Source organism: Brachyistius frenatus, unplaced genomic scaffold (genome assembly GCF_029030835.1).
Source record: "Brachyistius frenatus isolate BFR_SWC_R1_liver_20210118 unplaced genomic scaffold, ASM2903083v1 Contig_199, whole genome shotgun sequence".
In the NCBI taxonomy this organism is placed as follows: domain Eukaryota; kingdom Metazoa; phylum Chordata; class Actinopteri; family Embiotocidae; genus Brachyistius; species Brachyistius frenatus.
In genome coordinates, this window is record NW_027210798.1 from 488,072 (window position 1) to 503,758 (window position 15,687).

Sequence of the window (15,687 nt, forward strand, 5' to 3'; positions counted from 1 at the left end):
TTCAACGTATTTTTTACTGAAGACTGACTGAAGCATTAAATCTTTGTTTTTACCAGCACATCCTTCCATCATCCAGAAGCTGTGCTGCTTTCAGTTGGATTATCTCTTTAACTTTTTCATATTTCTCTAAAATTATAGTTTGCTCTTCGTATGTGTCTCTGCTGTCAGTACTGTGTCCATGTTGGTGATTGGTCAGATGCTGCAAACTCCTCCTCTTTTATGTGAACACACTCACACACACTGAAGCAGGAATCCTGAGTTAACAGAAAGTTGATAATGAGTCGTAGCAGCGCTGATCTCTGACTGTTGAGCAGCTGAGACAGAGAAAGCCTGAGTATGTTGAACTTCCTCTGGGTATCTTCACTGCAGCTCAGATGAGTCCTGCTCCGTGTTTTTATTGGACATCGAAGTCTTCAGCCTGTGTTGTCGTCTTTAAGCAGCCGGTACAGCTGTGAGGCCGAGCGCTTCTTAATCCTCTCCTACAAATCCTCCTGCCAGCTCCTCCTGCACCCTGACAGGAGAACGGCTGCAGATGTGGAGAGGAGTGTTGATGTCACACGGCCGGCCGGAGCTCAACAAAAGAGGAAAGAGCTGCCAGCTGTATGAATGGAGAGGAAAACAGCTGCATCAGGAAAAAAGATGCTGCTGCTTCCACTCAGCACTGTTTGCTCTCACACACACACACACACACACACACACACACACACACACACACACACACACACACACACACACACACACACACACACACACACACACACTCACTCACACACAGACACACAGAAACACACACTCACTCTCTCTCACACACACACACACACACACACACACACACACACACACACACACACACACACACACACACACACACACACACACACACACACACACACACACACACACACACACACACACACACACACACACACACTCACACACACACACACACACACACACACACACACACACACACACACACACCATCCCCCCCCCACACACACACACACACACAATCCCACCATCACTCTCCACTACCTCCTCTTCACCTATCACTCCTCCTCCTCCTCCTCCGATAGTGAGCCCATGGGGGGGGATTAGTGGCTCCCTCCTCGTGAGCCTTTAAGCCCTGTGACCTGGCCGTCCCTCATTGGTCACACCTTCCACCTCATCGGTGGATAAAACAGCCTCATCCATGTGTGACCACTACACATCTCAGGGATGTAAAGGGAGCATCACACACTTTCTAGAGAAGTCCATAAATGAAGGTTAACGACACACAATCAGAATCAAACCCGACGTATGAAGGACAGCGAGGGTGAACAGTCTTTCCTCCATGTTCCCAGACGCCATGCATCACCAGAACAAACTCATCAGTTCATCCTAACAGGCAGCACAGCTTTCACCAAACACTGTCCTCACAACATCTCTGAGAACTTCTCCCTGCATGTGGACATGAATGTATGGAAGTCCTGTGGTGAGCTCCATCTCATCCCTGAATTAATACACGTTCCAACATCTCCCCAAGTTACCATTGATTTCTGCTCCATGCTGGACACATGATCAATCACCCTGCTGGGCTCATTTCATGATGGATGGAGGGAAAACTGCTTCTTACAGCAATATGATGACTGAACTACAACACAGTCTCCAAAACAGCTGGGACGCTGTGTAAAATGTCAATAAAAACAAAATGTAATGATTTACAAATCATGTAAACTCTTATTTAACAGCAAATAGACCAAAGACACCAAATCAAATGTTGAAACTGAGAAGTTTTATTGTTTTATGATAAATATCTTCTCATGTTGAATCTGATGTCATCAACACGTCTCTGTAAGTTGTTCCAGGATCATGTTCACCACTGAGCTGCATCAACTCTTCTTTTAACAACACTCTGGAAACCTTTGGGAACTGAAGAGACCAGTTTCTGGAGTTTAGAAAGTGAAATGTGGTCCCATTCTGGCCTGATATAGTATTCCAGCTGCTCAACAGTTCAGGGTCTCCTTTGTTGTATTGTTCATGTCCTGATGCTCCAGATGTTTTCAATGATTGACAGGTCTGGACTGCAGGAGGCCAGTTTATCAGCGGACTCTTCTACTAGAGAACCATGCTGTTGGAATACGTGCAGAATGTGGTTGGACGTTGTTCTGCTGAAATAAACAAGACCTTCCCTGAAAGAGACGTTGTCTGGATGGCAGCATATGTTGCTCCAAAACCTGAATATATCATTCAGCATTAATGCTTCCTTCCAGATGTTCAAGCTACCCATGCCATGTGCACTAATGCATCCTGTACCATCACAGATGCTGGCTTTAGAACTGAGCTGATAACAAGCTGGATGGTCCCTCTCCTCTTTAACCCGGAGGATGCAGCGTCCATGATTTCCAAACAGAATCTCAGATTGTGATCCATCAGACCTCAGGACAGTTGTCCACTTCACCTCAGTCCATCTTCAATGATCTCGGTCCAGAGAAGGCGGCGGTGTTTCTGGATCATGTTTCTATCTGGTTTCTTCTTTGGAGAGTTTTAACATCATTTGTGGACGCAGCGATGAACTGTGTTCACAGACGATGGTTTTCACAAGTGTTCCTGAGCCCATGCAGTGATTTCCACTCCAGAATTGTGTCTGATTTTGTCTTTTTTAGAAACGGGGTTGTACATTCGAACAGCTTCTTTGATTCCGGATATGTGAAACAGGAAGTCATCTGACCCGCACATCTTAGATGCATATTTGGAAAAACTACGAACTGTGAAATGTGGTTTGTATTTTTCCCTGCTGGTAATCGGACAAATCTTTACTCTGGTTCTATTTTCTGTTGAGACAAACATCATCGTCCAACAGCAGCACACCTGCAGGCAGTGATAGCTAACATGGACTCTCATGAGAATTCATAACCTGATTTTTACAAGTGTACGTGCTGAATGTTTAAACCCGCAGTACAACAGGATGAAGCTGCAGGGTCGGTGGGTCATTTCTCAGCAGTGACAGCTACAGGATGCTCGTCAGGATCACATGACCTGTGTTGGCATCATCTCAGGTGAGTGTGGTGTCAGAGGAGTGCATACCTGGGCGGTAGCCCCTCCAGAGCTTTGTTCAGGCATTGAGGAGTGTTGTCTGTGTCTGCTGAGGACAGAGGAACATCTGGAGTGTCTGCTTTGGAGTCACCGTCCCCTTCTCCCTCAGCGTCGCCTGGCAGGCCGAGCCTGTCGTCACCATCAGCCTCCTACCAACACAAAAACACACACACACACACGTTTTCAAATACTGTCTTAAGATGGAGTCCTCACAGGTAGGTGTAGACGACGCCGGCAGACAGAAGAGCAGAGCGTAATCCTATCAGACAGGAGTTACACTGAGCCACACAGATGGTGCTTTAATTAGGCCAGAGGTTATCCTGTCACCTGGGAGGGGGCGGAGCCTGGAGAACTGCTACGTGTGCCCTCTACACTGGGCTGTGATTCAAGTAGGTCTGTTTGTCTGAAGACCAGAGAGTCTGCAGGATTCTCACACAGTAGCTTCTTGATCAGGACTGAGAGGGTTGAAGGTTACGAGCAGGACGGTCCTCATCGATCAGGGACCCCCCCACCGACGGACATTATGGTTCTGATACACACAGACATCGAACCCCCCCGTCTGCCTCCAGGGAGAACCCGCCTCACTGCACTCAAGGTTCTGAGTCGGGACCAGGACCGGGTGTCAGATCTGCAGAGAGCAACAACAACCAAGACGTCCACCACGAGCTGCTGAGGAGCAGCGAACAGACCCTCAGAGATCAGAGACAGCTGATCATTCTCTGACTGATGAACAGTTTGAATCATAAAAAGAAGCAAACAGTTTCATCTTTGTGTTGAACAACCAAATCAGAATCGACTGAAGAAATTGTGAGTCCGGTTCAGCCTGAGATTAAAATCTATTCTCAAAATTTGAATTAATGCAGAAACATTAAATGAGTCAAATGGTTTTCTGATTAAACATCACAGTCCCGTAACAAAGTGAAGGAGTCCTCATTCAGAGGCAGCAGTCATCCTTGAGGTGACACAAGTACACGCTCACACTGAATAAAGCAAACTGGTTTCATCAGAACAACTGGAAATCCAGCAGCCTGGTTGGAGGGTCGTTCGGAGGCTCCTCCGAGACCCACACAGGAACATCTACCCAGACACACTCAAGGTTTTCACCTGAAAGGTTTGAGTAAAGGAGTCTGATGACTTTCCAAACAGCTGTGGAGGATGAAGCAGGACACGGTTTGGATCTCATTTAAATCCTGTGTTAATCCGTCCCTCCAGGATGTTTTTCTGATTGTTTCGATCAAAAATGTTTGACTTTGTGGCGGATTTTCTCAAAATGTTGATGTAATTTGTGACGTTTTTTGCAGTAAAATTGTGTATATAGTCGAGAAAGACATTTTGGGTTTTTTAAGCACTACCTGATAAAGTAATAAATCTGTACTCATGTCCTGTGATAATAATCCTGCTGCACATCAGAAATATTTTAGTTCTCATCTTTTTAATGTATTTATTGAACTTAGAGAACCGTGGAGATCAAAGCTCCTAAAAGGTCCTAAAAGGTCCTAAAAGCTGCGTATGTCTCCAGAACAGAGCGTCTGTGACTGGAATATAGAAACAAGGACTACATCAGCCTTTCAAAATAAGAGCTTTAGATGCTGTTTAATTCATGTTCATTCAACACATAGACCTGCTGGATGAAACAAACAAAGAGACGTCTCTGACAACTGAACGTGTGGAGAAAACTCATTTAACATCCAGTAATATGGAATCACTTCCTTTGATCACAAACATTTAATCATCATTTTAATGTGAAGAACACATTTCCCACAAACCCCGTCACTTCCTGTTTCTCCTCTTGTTCCTGTTCCTCCGGTGAACAGAGTTTTATTTGGAGATGAAAACAGCAGCAGAGACTTTCTGGTTGAAATGAGGAGTTCTTGTTGTTAATGAAGAGAGTTTTGTTTGAAAAGATTTACTTTATGTTTTAATACTTTCAGCACAGATTCTGATGACGACGTTTTTTGCGGGAAAATTGTGACAATTTGAAAAAATTGCAAACTCCTGCAAATATCACGGAATTTGCTTAAATTTGTGTTAATTATTGCGATCATAAGATTGTGATTTCCTGGAGGAACTGATCAACAAAGCACCAATCTGTGAGGGAACTGACAAAAAAAAAAATACTTAAAATCTATTATTGCGATGCCAAGAGTCAGTAAAAAGTTGAAGCTGCACGACTGCAGCTGCTGTGAACAGCGTGAACTCGGATCCTGTCGCTCTCAGCATTAATAAGTGACGTCCTAGAAGCTCCTGCAGCCCTTTTGTTCTCCAGTTATCACCAGTGAAGCTCTATCATGTAACAAAGAGACAGTGGAAGTGTGTTTCTCCCTAAAGAGGCTATTTTTAAAGTCTACGGTGGGATTAGGTTTCCTTTTTGCACCCGAGAGGCTCGCCGATGCTGCCGGACAATTTCCTGCCTTTCATGGTTGCTTTTACTCAAAACGCTGCTAAATACGGTCGGAGAGGTCATCAGGGTTAAAACCAGAGAGCTGCTCGGTCACAGGGAGATCTTTGCCAGGCATAATTGGCTTAGAAAGCACTGACAGATTGAGGAGGAGCAGGAGAGGGAGGGGGGGGGCACTGGAGGTGTAATTGTAGAGCTCTACTCAGGTTTTAATGAGGACACATTGATGCTGCAGATCTAACCTGTGCAGAGCGGCAGAGCTCCGAGTGGCAGACGAACGTACACGGCAGGACTGACGAAGGAAATCAGCTGCAGTCAGAAGTCAAAGTCAGACACACCGACAGTCGGAGTTTTATTGGCCATTTTCTTGGCAAGAAATAAACCGAAGACGTGATAAACGCTGCTGAGTTTTAGCATCTTTTTTTTTACCAGTTTGTCACTTTAAAGTAATCATGAAGCAGCACAGGTGGTTCATGATATTTAACAGATTTCACTGGTATCTTTACCTCAATCCATTGAGGGATAAACCTACGTTTACTCGTCATGTGACTTTCAGCCTTTTGACTGGTCTGAAAAATAAAACCTGTCAGGACCAATCATCATCCATCAGTGATGTCATCAACCATCAGTGATGTCATCATCCATCAGTGATGTCATCGTTGGTTTGTGAACGTTATGAAGCCTCCAGTTCAGATTCTGTCCGTCACCATCTTTACTAGTTTGGATTTGATGAGAGAAGTTGAATGGGAGTCTATGGAGCCGGAGGCTTTTTGGAGCCGACCTCTAGTGACACTCGCTGATATTGCAGCTGAAGACACTTCTGGATCAGAACCATTTTACAGACCTGAAGCTACGAACTCTTTTATAACAGACTGTGTTCAGGACCAACAGCTGCTTCATGTGATCTGAGCAGTTAAAAGCACCTTGTTTAAATACCAACACAGAATCATCTCTGTTCCAGGCTAAAGATCAGCTGTTCCACCAGGTAGCCATGAAGAGCTGTTGTGCCACTGATGCAGTTATTCATCAGTTCAGTAACGATGGTACAACATGAATCAGGCCTCAGTGTCGTTCCCTGCAGAGCGACAATATTAATCTGGGTGAAAGCACTCAGGCTTCTTAATGAAACTGTCAAACACCACTAATCCTGTTGATACAGCAAAGAGTTGAACTGCTGAGAAATCACTGAAGTTAAACTCCTCAAACAGCCTGAACAGACACGGATTCACTGAGAACACACGGAGGAAGCATGAAGGGTGGTTCATCCAGAATAACAGCGTTCCTCCTCCTCCTCCTCCTCCTCCCTCTGACACAGCGCACCTTTACCTGCAGCAGCAGCTTTTAGACATGAACCGGAGGGCAGGACGGACCGAACCATCGGATGCCTTTTGTGGGGGGGGGGAGCCTCAGAGAACCTCAACTGGTCTTTCCTTTCATCATTATCAGTCTCTAAACTGATTTATTCTGCAAATATTGATTCAGATATGACAACAAATACAGTGGGGCAAAAAAGTATTTAGTCAGCCACCAATTGTGCAAGTTCTCCCACTTAAAAAGATGAGAGACGCCTGTAATTTTCATCATAGGTATACCTAAACTATGAGACAAAATGAGAAAAAAAAAATCCTGAAAATCACATTGTCTGATTTTTAAAGAATATATTTGCAAATTATGGTGGAAAATAAGTATTTGGTCAATAACAAAAGTTCATCTCAATACTTTGTTCTATACCCTTTGTTGGCAATGACAGAGGTCAAAGGTTGTCTGTAAGTCTTCACAAGCTTTTCACCCTGTTGCTGGTATTTTGGCCCATTCCTCCATGCAGATCTCCTCTAGAGCAGTGATGTTTTGGGGCTGTCGCTGGGCAACACGGACTTTCAACTCCCTCCACAGATTTTCTATGGGGTTGAGATCTGGAGACTGGCTAGGCCACTCCAGGACCTTGAAATGCTTCTTACGAAGCCACTCCTTCGTTGCCCGGGCGGTGTGTTTGGGATCATTGTCATGCTGAAAGACCCAGCCACGTTTCATCTTCAATGCCCTTGCTGATGGAAGGAGGTTTTCACTCAAAATCTCACGATACATGGCCCCATTCATTCTTTCCTTTACACGGATCAGTTGTCCTGGTCCCCTTGCAGAAAAACAGCCCCAAAGCATGATGTTTCCACCCTCATGCGTCACAGTAGGTATGGTGTTCTTTGGATGCAACGTTCTCCTCCAAACACGACGAGTTGAGTTTTTACCAAAAAGTTCTATTTTGGTTTCATCTGACCATATGACATTCTCCTAATCCTCTTCTGGATCATCCAAATGCTCTCGAGCAAACTTCAGACGGGCCTGGACATGTACTGGCTGAAGCAGGGGGACACGTCTGGCACTGCAGGATTTGAGTCCCTGGCGGCGTAGTGTTTTACTGATGGTAGCCTTTGTTACTTTGGTCCCAGCTCTCTGCAGGTCATTCACCAGGTCCCCCCGTGTGGTTCTGGGATTTTTGTTCACCGTTCTTGTGATCATTTTGGCCCCACGGGGTGAGATCTTGTGTGGAGCCCCAGATCGAGGGAGATTATCAGTGGTCTTGTATGTCTTCCATTTTCTAATAATTGCTCCCACAGTTGATTTCTTCACACCAAGCTGCTTACCTATTGCAGATTCAGTCTTCCCAGCCTGGTGCAGGTCTACAATTTTGTTTCTGGTGTCCTTTGACAGCTCTTTGGTCTTGACCATAGTGGAGTTTGGAGTGTGACTGTTTGAGGTTGTGGACAGGTGTCTTTTATACTGATAAGTTCAAACAGGTGCCATTAATACATTTAACGAGTGGAGGACAGAGGAGCCTCTTAAAGAAGAAGTTACAGGTCTGTGAGAGCCAGAAATCTTGCTTGTTTGTAGGTGACCAAATACTTATTTTACTGAGGAATTTACCAATTAATTCATTAAAAATCCTACAATGTGATTTCCTGGATTCTTTCCCCCCATTCTGTCTCTCATAGTTGAAGTGTACCTATGATGAAAATTACAGGAGTCTCATCTTTTTAAGTGGGAGAACTTGCACAATTGGTGGCCGACTAAATACTTTTTTGCCCCACTGTACATAGAAGTCAAAATCTGAAAACTAACTTTTTCTGTCAGAATGACGACAGTAGGAGGATCCAAACTCTTTTCTACAGCCGTGACTCAGCTCTGGAAATCATCAAATCCTCAACCTAAAACCAACTGACACCATCGACTGAACTGACTCGATCCGAAGGAACCAACACGGAGGAGCAGCACCGGTGAGGTCCAGACCAGCAGCCGGGCCGGGCTCTGGAGGATCACGGAGGGGGCTGCACACCTCACCGACCTGAAGCAGCATCTTTCAGTTTGCAACAGCTCTGCATTTTTATTTCCAGCTGCAGCACAAAACAGGAGGAGTCATTTTTCAGGAGAACGTCTGAAGCCTCGCAGGTTCGACTGAACGGCTCCTCACAGAAATCAGTCATGTTGGAGGGATGAAAAACTGAAATGCAAGACGGCTGTCATGTGGTCTGTTGACCTCTGAGGGGTCAGGGGTCAAAGGTAATACATGAAAACTATGCACTGCATTAATCAAACAGTTAAGAGATCTGGACAGAATCATAATGAACGAGGTCAGCATCCTCTAAAACTACAGACTGGATATAAAACTACAGACTGGATATAAAACTACAGACTGGATATAAAAGAGTTCATAGCTTCCAGGTCTGTAAAATGGTTCCGATCCAGAAGTGTCTTCAGCTGCAATACCAGCGAGTGCCACTAGAGGTCGGCTCCAAAAAGCCTCCGGCTCCATAGACTCCCATTCAACTTCTCTCATCAAATCCAAAGTGAATAAAATGTGTCCATCAGTTCTCTCGGTGTTGTTAGCTAAAGTCACTCCTTCTTCTTAGTTTTCTGGAGGTCCATCTGAAAATAATCCCTCATTCATTAGAAAAGAAGATTCAAGAAGACCTGTTTTTGGGGGCGTGTCTGTTTGATTGACAGGCCTGCGGTGCAGTCAGGTTACAGCTATCGGTGGGCGGGACGTAGTATCGTCAGGTTTCCGATCAGATAGGTCAGATCCACCTCTGGCTCCTCCCCCAGCTCGTCCAAATATGGTCACTTCCTGCTCCGAACCGCTCCGAACTAGCAAGATGGTGACGGACAGAATCTGAACTGGAGGATTCATAACGTTCACAAACCAACGATGACATCACTGATGGTTGATGACATCACTGATGGGTGATGACATCACTGATGGGTGATGACATCACTGATGGTTGGTGGAGACACATGAAGGTGTTTTTAAGTCCAAAACCAACAGAGTTTGAATGTGTGCTGTGAGTGAAGCTGTGACCAGCAGAGCGTTACTCAGCTGCTGGAAGCCTCAGAGACGACCGGCTGGCCGACGGACCGCCAAGGTCAGCTGTCAGGAGGATTCCCGAGCAGCCGCTAACTGTCCCGGCAACAGGAGGCCGGAGCATTCAGGAGACGAGAGCAGACTCATTACTGAGGATGGAAGTGTGGCTCACTAACCAATGAAAGCAAATATTAGCCTGGAGAGGACACACTGGATGGGTGGATACTTCAGCTCCTAAACAGACACCTGCCTTCACTGACTCTCGAGAACATCTCCTGAACATGATCTGTATGTGTGTGTGTGTGTGTGTGTGTGTGTGTGTGTGTGTGTGTGTGTGTGTGTGTGTGTGTGTGTGTGTGTGTGTGTGTGTGTGTGTGTGTGTGTGTGTGTGTGATACAGCAAAGTGATTCTTTAACCTCCAAAACCCAACATGCACCCAGCTGACTCATCCCTGCTCCGACCAACACCTCACACTGTCTGACACCACCTGACGGAGGAGTCCTCCTCTCTCACAGTCTGCAGATCTCCGACACCATCCAAAGAAAAGGAGACAACAGAAAACAGCTCAGGATGGACAGCAGAGAACATTCAGCTGCTGTTTCTTTGGGTCACATCCAGAGTTTGTCCCTTCAGGTTTAAATCAGAAAAGAAAGCTTCATTTTGCTGCGTCGTTGGATGGAGTAAACTTCATCTCAGACTGTGATGGTGTCTGGATCCACTTTACTGATCTGATGGATGACATCACAAATCTGTTAAACCCACAGACTGGATATAAAAAGAAGATTCAAGAAGACCTGTTTTTGGGGGCGTGTCTGTTTGATTGACAGGCCTGTGGTGCAGTCAGGTTACAGCTATCGGTGGGCGGGACGTAGTATCGTCAGGTTTCCGATCAGATCGGTCAGATCCACCTCTGGCTCCTCCCCCAGCTCGTCCAAATATGGTCACTTCCTGCTCCAAACCGCTCCGAACTAGCAAGATGGTGACGGACAGAATCTGAACTGGAGGATTCATAACGTTCACAAACCAACGATGACATCACTGATGGTTGATGACATCACTGATGGTTGATGATTGGTCAGCTGTGACCACGAGCTTCAACCTGACATGAAGCGTTGGATGTCTTCATCTTTCTAATGTAACCTCACAGCCTGTTTACAGAGTGAAGTGGTGACTTCATGTGTTGGAGTAACTCCTGTTCACCACGAGGTTGCTTCATGTGTCTGTTCCTGGTTACGGTGTGTTTACAGTGAGATCAACACTGGAACATTTACAAATCACTTAAAAACATTTGACATCGATGAGTCTCTGATCATGGTCCAAATATTGTGACACTATCGTACTGAGAGTTACACAATTGGACACAAATATATCAAGACACTTATCCATTTAGTCTCACACACACACACACACACACACACACACACACACACACACACACACACACACACACACACACACACACACACACACACACACACACACACACACAGATGATGTTCACACACACACACACACACACACAGATGATGTTCACACACACACACACACACACACACACACACACACACACACACACACACACACACACACACACACACACACACACACACACACACACACACACACACACACACACACACACACACACAGATGATGTTTACATGAGATGTGCTCTTAGAGTCAGTGAAGGAAGGTGTCTGTGGTCTGTTAACCTTTTTACAAACAACACAATATCAGTTTTTAAATAACTTCTACAGGTCTGATTTAACCAAGTATCACCCATCAGTGATGTCATCACCCATCAGTGACGTCATCAACCATCAGTGATGTCATCAACCATCAGTGATGTCATCGTTGGTTTGTGAACGTTATGAATCCTCCAGTTCAGATTCTGTCCGTCACCATCTTTACTAGTTCGGAGCGGTTTGGAGCAGGAAATGACCATATTTGGACGAGCTGGGGGAGGAGCCAGAGGTGGATCTGACCGATCTGATCGGAAACCTGACGATACTACGTCCCGCCCACCGATAGCTGTAACCTGACTGCACCGCAGGCCTGTCAATCAAACAGACACGCCCCCAAAAACAGGTCTTCTTGAATCTTCTTTTCTAATGAATGAGGGATTATTTTCAGATGGACCTCCAGAAAACTAAGAAGAAGGAGTGACTTTAGCTAACAACACCGAGATAACTGATGGACACATTTTATTCACTTTGGATTTGATGACAGAAGTTGAATGGGAGTCTATGTGCCTCAAGAAGAAAGTGCTGACGTAACTTCTGACGGGAATAGCAGATTCTTGTTTTTTCAATTTAACCAACTTTGTCTGGAGATGACATCCGTCTGCTTCCAATGAAAATCCAGTTTTTAAAACTGGTAACGCGTCCACGTGTTGTTTTTTTATGCTACAGGACATATGATGAGACCGATGATCAGTCATCTCCATCCTGACAGTCAGACAGACTCACAAACACAGACAATCAGGGTTTCTTACGTCACAGGAGCCAATTCCATCAATTCGGGGGAGGGGCTTACCCTATGATGGAGCTGCAGGTGGAGGGGTGGGTGGCAATAGAGGTGGGGTCGATTTGAATATTAATAGATTGTTTTGTCTATAAAATGTCAAACAAATATCAAAGCATCAGTGGTTTTTTCACCTTTGTTCCATCAACAGTCCAAAAACCAAAAATACTCTGTTTATCGTCATATAGAAGAAAGAAAAGCATCAAATCTTCTCTGCTTGAACAGTTTCCATCGTCCCGCGACGGTCAACTGAAGATGTTGTATTCCTAGATTGTTGTCTTCACTAAAGGAGACGTGAAGACGTGGACTCTCTGTCACACTGATGGTACAGATATCCAGTTCATAGTTCGTGAACATGACATCCGGAGCTGGTTCAGCCCTATATGGACTGAAACCATCAGTCTGCACCGAAGGTCCACACGGAGGACCGAGTCTCCTCCTCTCATCTGTTGTGGTTACCGTGACGACACACGTCCCAAACAGCTGACCTCTGTGAATCATACGTGTGATTTAACGGCCGTCTGCAGCGGTTCTGCTTCGTTCTGGACTCTGGGTCCATTTCACAGACATCATCAGTAATAAAAGCTTCGTTATCACTCAAACGAGAACAAAAAGTTTGAACATTCAAGGCTGCAACGATCAGTTACTTTCATTATGATCTTCTTTGTTTGAATCATATCGCTGTTGTTATGACGACAGTCAGCGGTGAAAAATGTCTTTGAGAACTTTCCTCTGACGGTTCAGAGTCCAAAGATATTCATGTTCTTGTCATATCTGACAGACAGAAGCATCAATTTCCTCTCGATATATTAATTAACTATCCAGAGTAGTTAGAAATATTTTCAGTATTGAATATTTTATTGATCTTTTCTTTAATTATTCAATTGTTTACTTTGGCAATTGTAAAAAAAAAAGTAAAAATAAAAATATCCAAACCCAAAGTGACCTGACCAGAGAGTTAGAGTGTTTTTTTTTAAGTTTATAAAACTAGTTGAAACCAACAGATTTGTGGATCATTCAGCTCAGAGACCAGCAACACATGCAGGAAGGCTTTTACTTTTAATAACCAACAACATATTTACCTCTAATGCATCTTACAGTACGTTCAACACGGATCTAGTTATTATTTTGTTGACTCATGAATGTGATAGTTTATAACATGTCATGCACATCCCAAAATGTACAATGATCCTAAACACCAAGATATTTAACTCAGGATCAATATCAGAACACCAGCCGTACATTTAGACATGACCGGCTTCACAGAGACAAAGAGCACAACGTGTCCAACCAGCAACGAGGACAGCCGAGAGGGACGCAGGGAACAAACTACCAACATCATAGTTATCAAAATAATTGATATAAATATAATCTAAGAGGGAAAATAATGTGGAAATATTCACTCTGGCACACGAAGAAGGAGACAAGAGATGCCAGTGATAAATATACAATAGGACAAGGAAAAGACGATTAAATGTCCTGTATGGTCGTTTTAAAAAAGGCAAGTAGAAGGTAGTGTTTGTATTGTTTTATATTTTTCACTGAGTAGAGAGACGAGGAAGTTGGAAAATAAGTGCAGAAACCTTTGGAGGTTAGAAACACCTACAGAATATGAATAAATAACGAAGCAAGTTCTCCATCTGCTATTAAAAACCATCCCAGCAGGAGTTCCTCATGAAGACCTTCAGGCCTCTCAGTCTGAACACAAGGACACTTTCCGTGGACAGCTTCACTGGTTGTCTTGACAACAAGTTCACCAAAATGATCTGCAGTCTTCACAGTTGACAACAAACTGGCTGATGAGGTGGAGAAGCTCCAGAACATTATTCTACTGAGCTGGACCTGAGTGGAGGTTTATTAACAGCATTCATGGTCTTACACTGTAAGAGGCTTCGAGGTAACCCAGGGAGAGTTCAACATCTGTCCCGAGTTCAACATCTGTCCCGAGTTAACCATCTGTCCCGATTTAAACATCTGTCCCGATTTAAACATCTGTCCCGAGTTAACCATCTGTCCCGAGTTAAACATCTGTCCCGAGTTAACCATCTGTCCCGAGTTAAACATCTGTCCCGAGTTAACCATCTGTCCCGATTTAAACATCTGTCCCGAGTTAAACATCTGTCCCGAGTTAACCATCTGTCCTGATTTAAACATCTGTCCCGAGTTAACCATCTGTCCCGAGTTAAACATCTGTCCCGAGTTAACCATCTGTCCTGATTTAAACATCTGTCCCGATTTAACCATCTGTCCTGAGTTAACCATCTGTCCCGAGTTAACCATCTGTCCTGAGTTAAACATCTGTCCCGAGTTAACCATCTGTCCTGATTTAAACATCTGTCCCGAGTTAACCATCTGTCCCGAGTTAAACATCTGTCCCGAGTTAACCATCTGTCCTGATTTAAACATCTGTCCCGATTTAACCATCTGTCCTGAGTTAACCATCTGTCCCGAGTTAACCATCTGTCCTGAGTTAAACATCTGTCCTGAGTTAAACATGTCCTATAAATACATGTTTCTGGCTTCATGGAGGGCTGCTGTGACTCTGAGTCGGGTTGATTCACGACAAGAATGATAGAAATAAAAAGATAAATGGCAGTTTTCAGTCCGTTTGGAGCATGAGTGGAGCATGAGTGGAGCATGAGTGGAGCATGAGTGGAGCATGAGTGGAGCCCTGGTTTCTGCCCCTCTTCCCCCTCCAGGCCCGCGGGCCCTCCGACCTCTCCGCGCTCATCTGCCCGCCTCCAAGTGGACCTGCAGCGGACGCACGCAGTCTGAACCGCGGGGGCACGACACCGAGTTCGTCCCGTGATGACAGCGATTAACCGGGGAGAACATCCTCCGCCCGGTGAGGACGTGAACCCCCCGACGGAGAACAGGTCGTCGGTTGTGACTACCGAGCCGTTTCCGTGACCGTGTTGCGGTCGGAGCCGGATTACCGGACCGGAGCCAGCGGCTAACTCACTAGCTTACGTAGCTCCGCTGCTAACCGGAGCGCCGCCCGGCGAGGTCTCGCGCAGACGCCGGGGTCCGTTGACCGGCCGGGGTGCACCTCACCTTGTCGCTGATGTTGTCGGTGCTGTCCGGGTCTCCTCCGCCTCGCTTCCTCAGCTCCGTCATGTTTCGCCGCCGGGACGTTAATGTGTCACATAAGCCGACTCCGAGGGGAGGAGCGGGGGTGAAGTCCTCCGGGCGTTTGAAACGAGCTCCGGGGCGTCGGAGCGGCTGTAACAGTCGGTAGCTCGGCCCGTGAAGAAGGTCGGCCTCCCTGGAAGTGTTCCGCGGCTCCTCACGACACCGCGACCCGCTGCGTGTGTTTGTTTATCACCGCAGTCCTGAGCTC

The 15,687-nt window shown here is 45.5% G+C and overlaps 1 protein-coding gene across 1 annotated transcript in view; it reads right to left on the bottom strand.

Moving 5' to 3' along the window:
- The window catches only part of cds1 (CDP-diacylglycerol synthase (phosphatidate cytidylyltransferase) 1), a 32,288-nt gene extending 16,601 nt beyond the window's left edge, over positions 1-15,687 (bottom strand). The window contains exons 1-2 of the mRNA XM_069718798.1: positions 15,402-15,687; positions 3,067-3,224 (exon numbers count right to left, since the gene is read on the bottom strand). Of these exons, the coding sequence (XP_069574899.1) occupies positions 3,067-3,224; positions 15,402-15,464 (221 nt within the window). The 5' untranslated portion in view covers positions 15,465-15,687. The remainder of the gene's footprint in view (positions 1-3,066; positions 3,225-15,401) is intronic.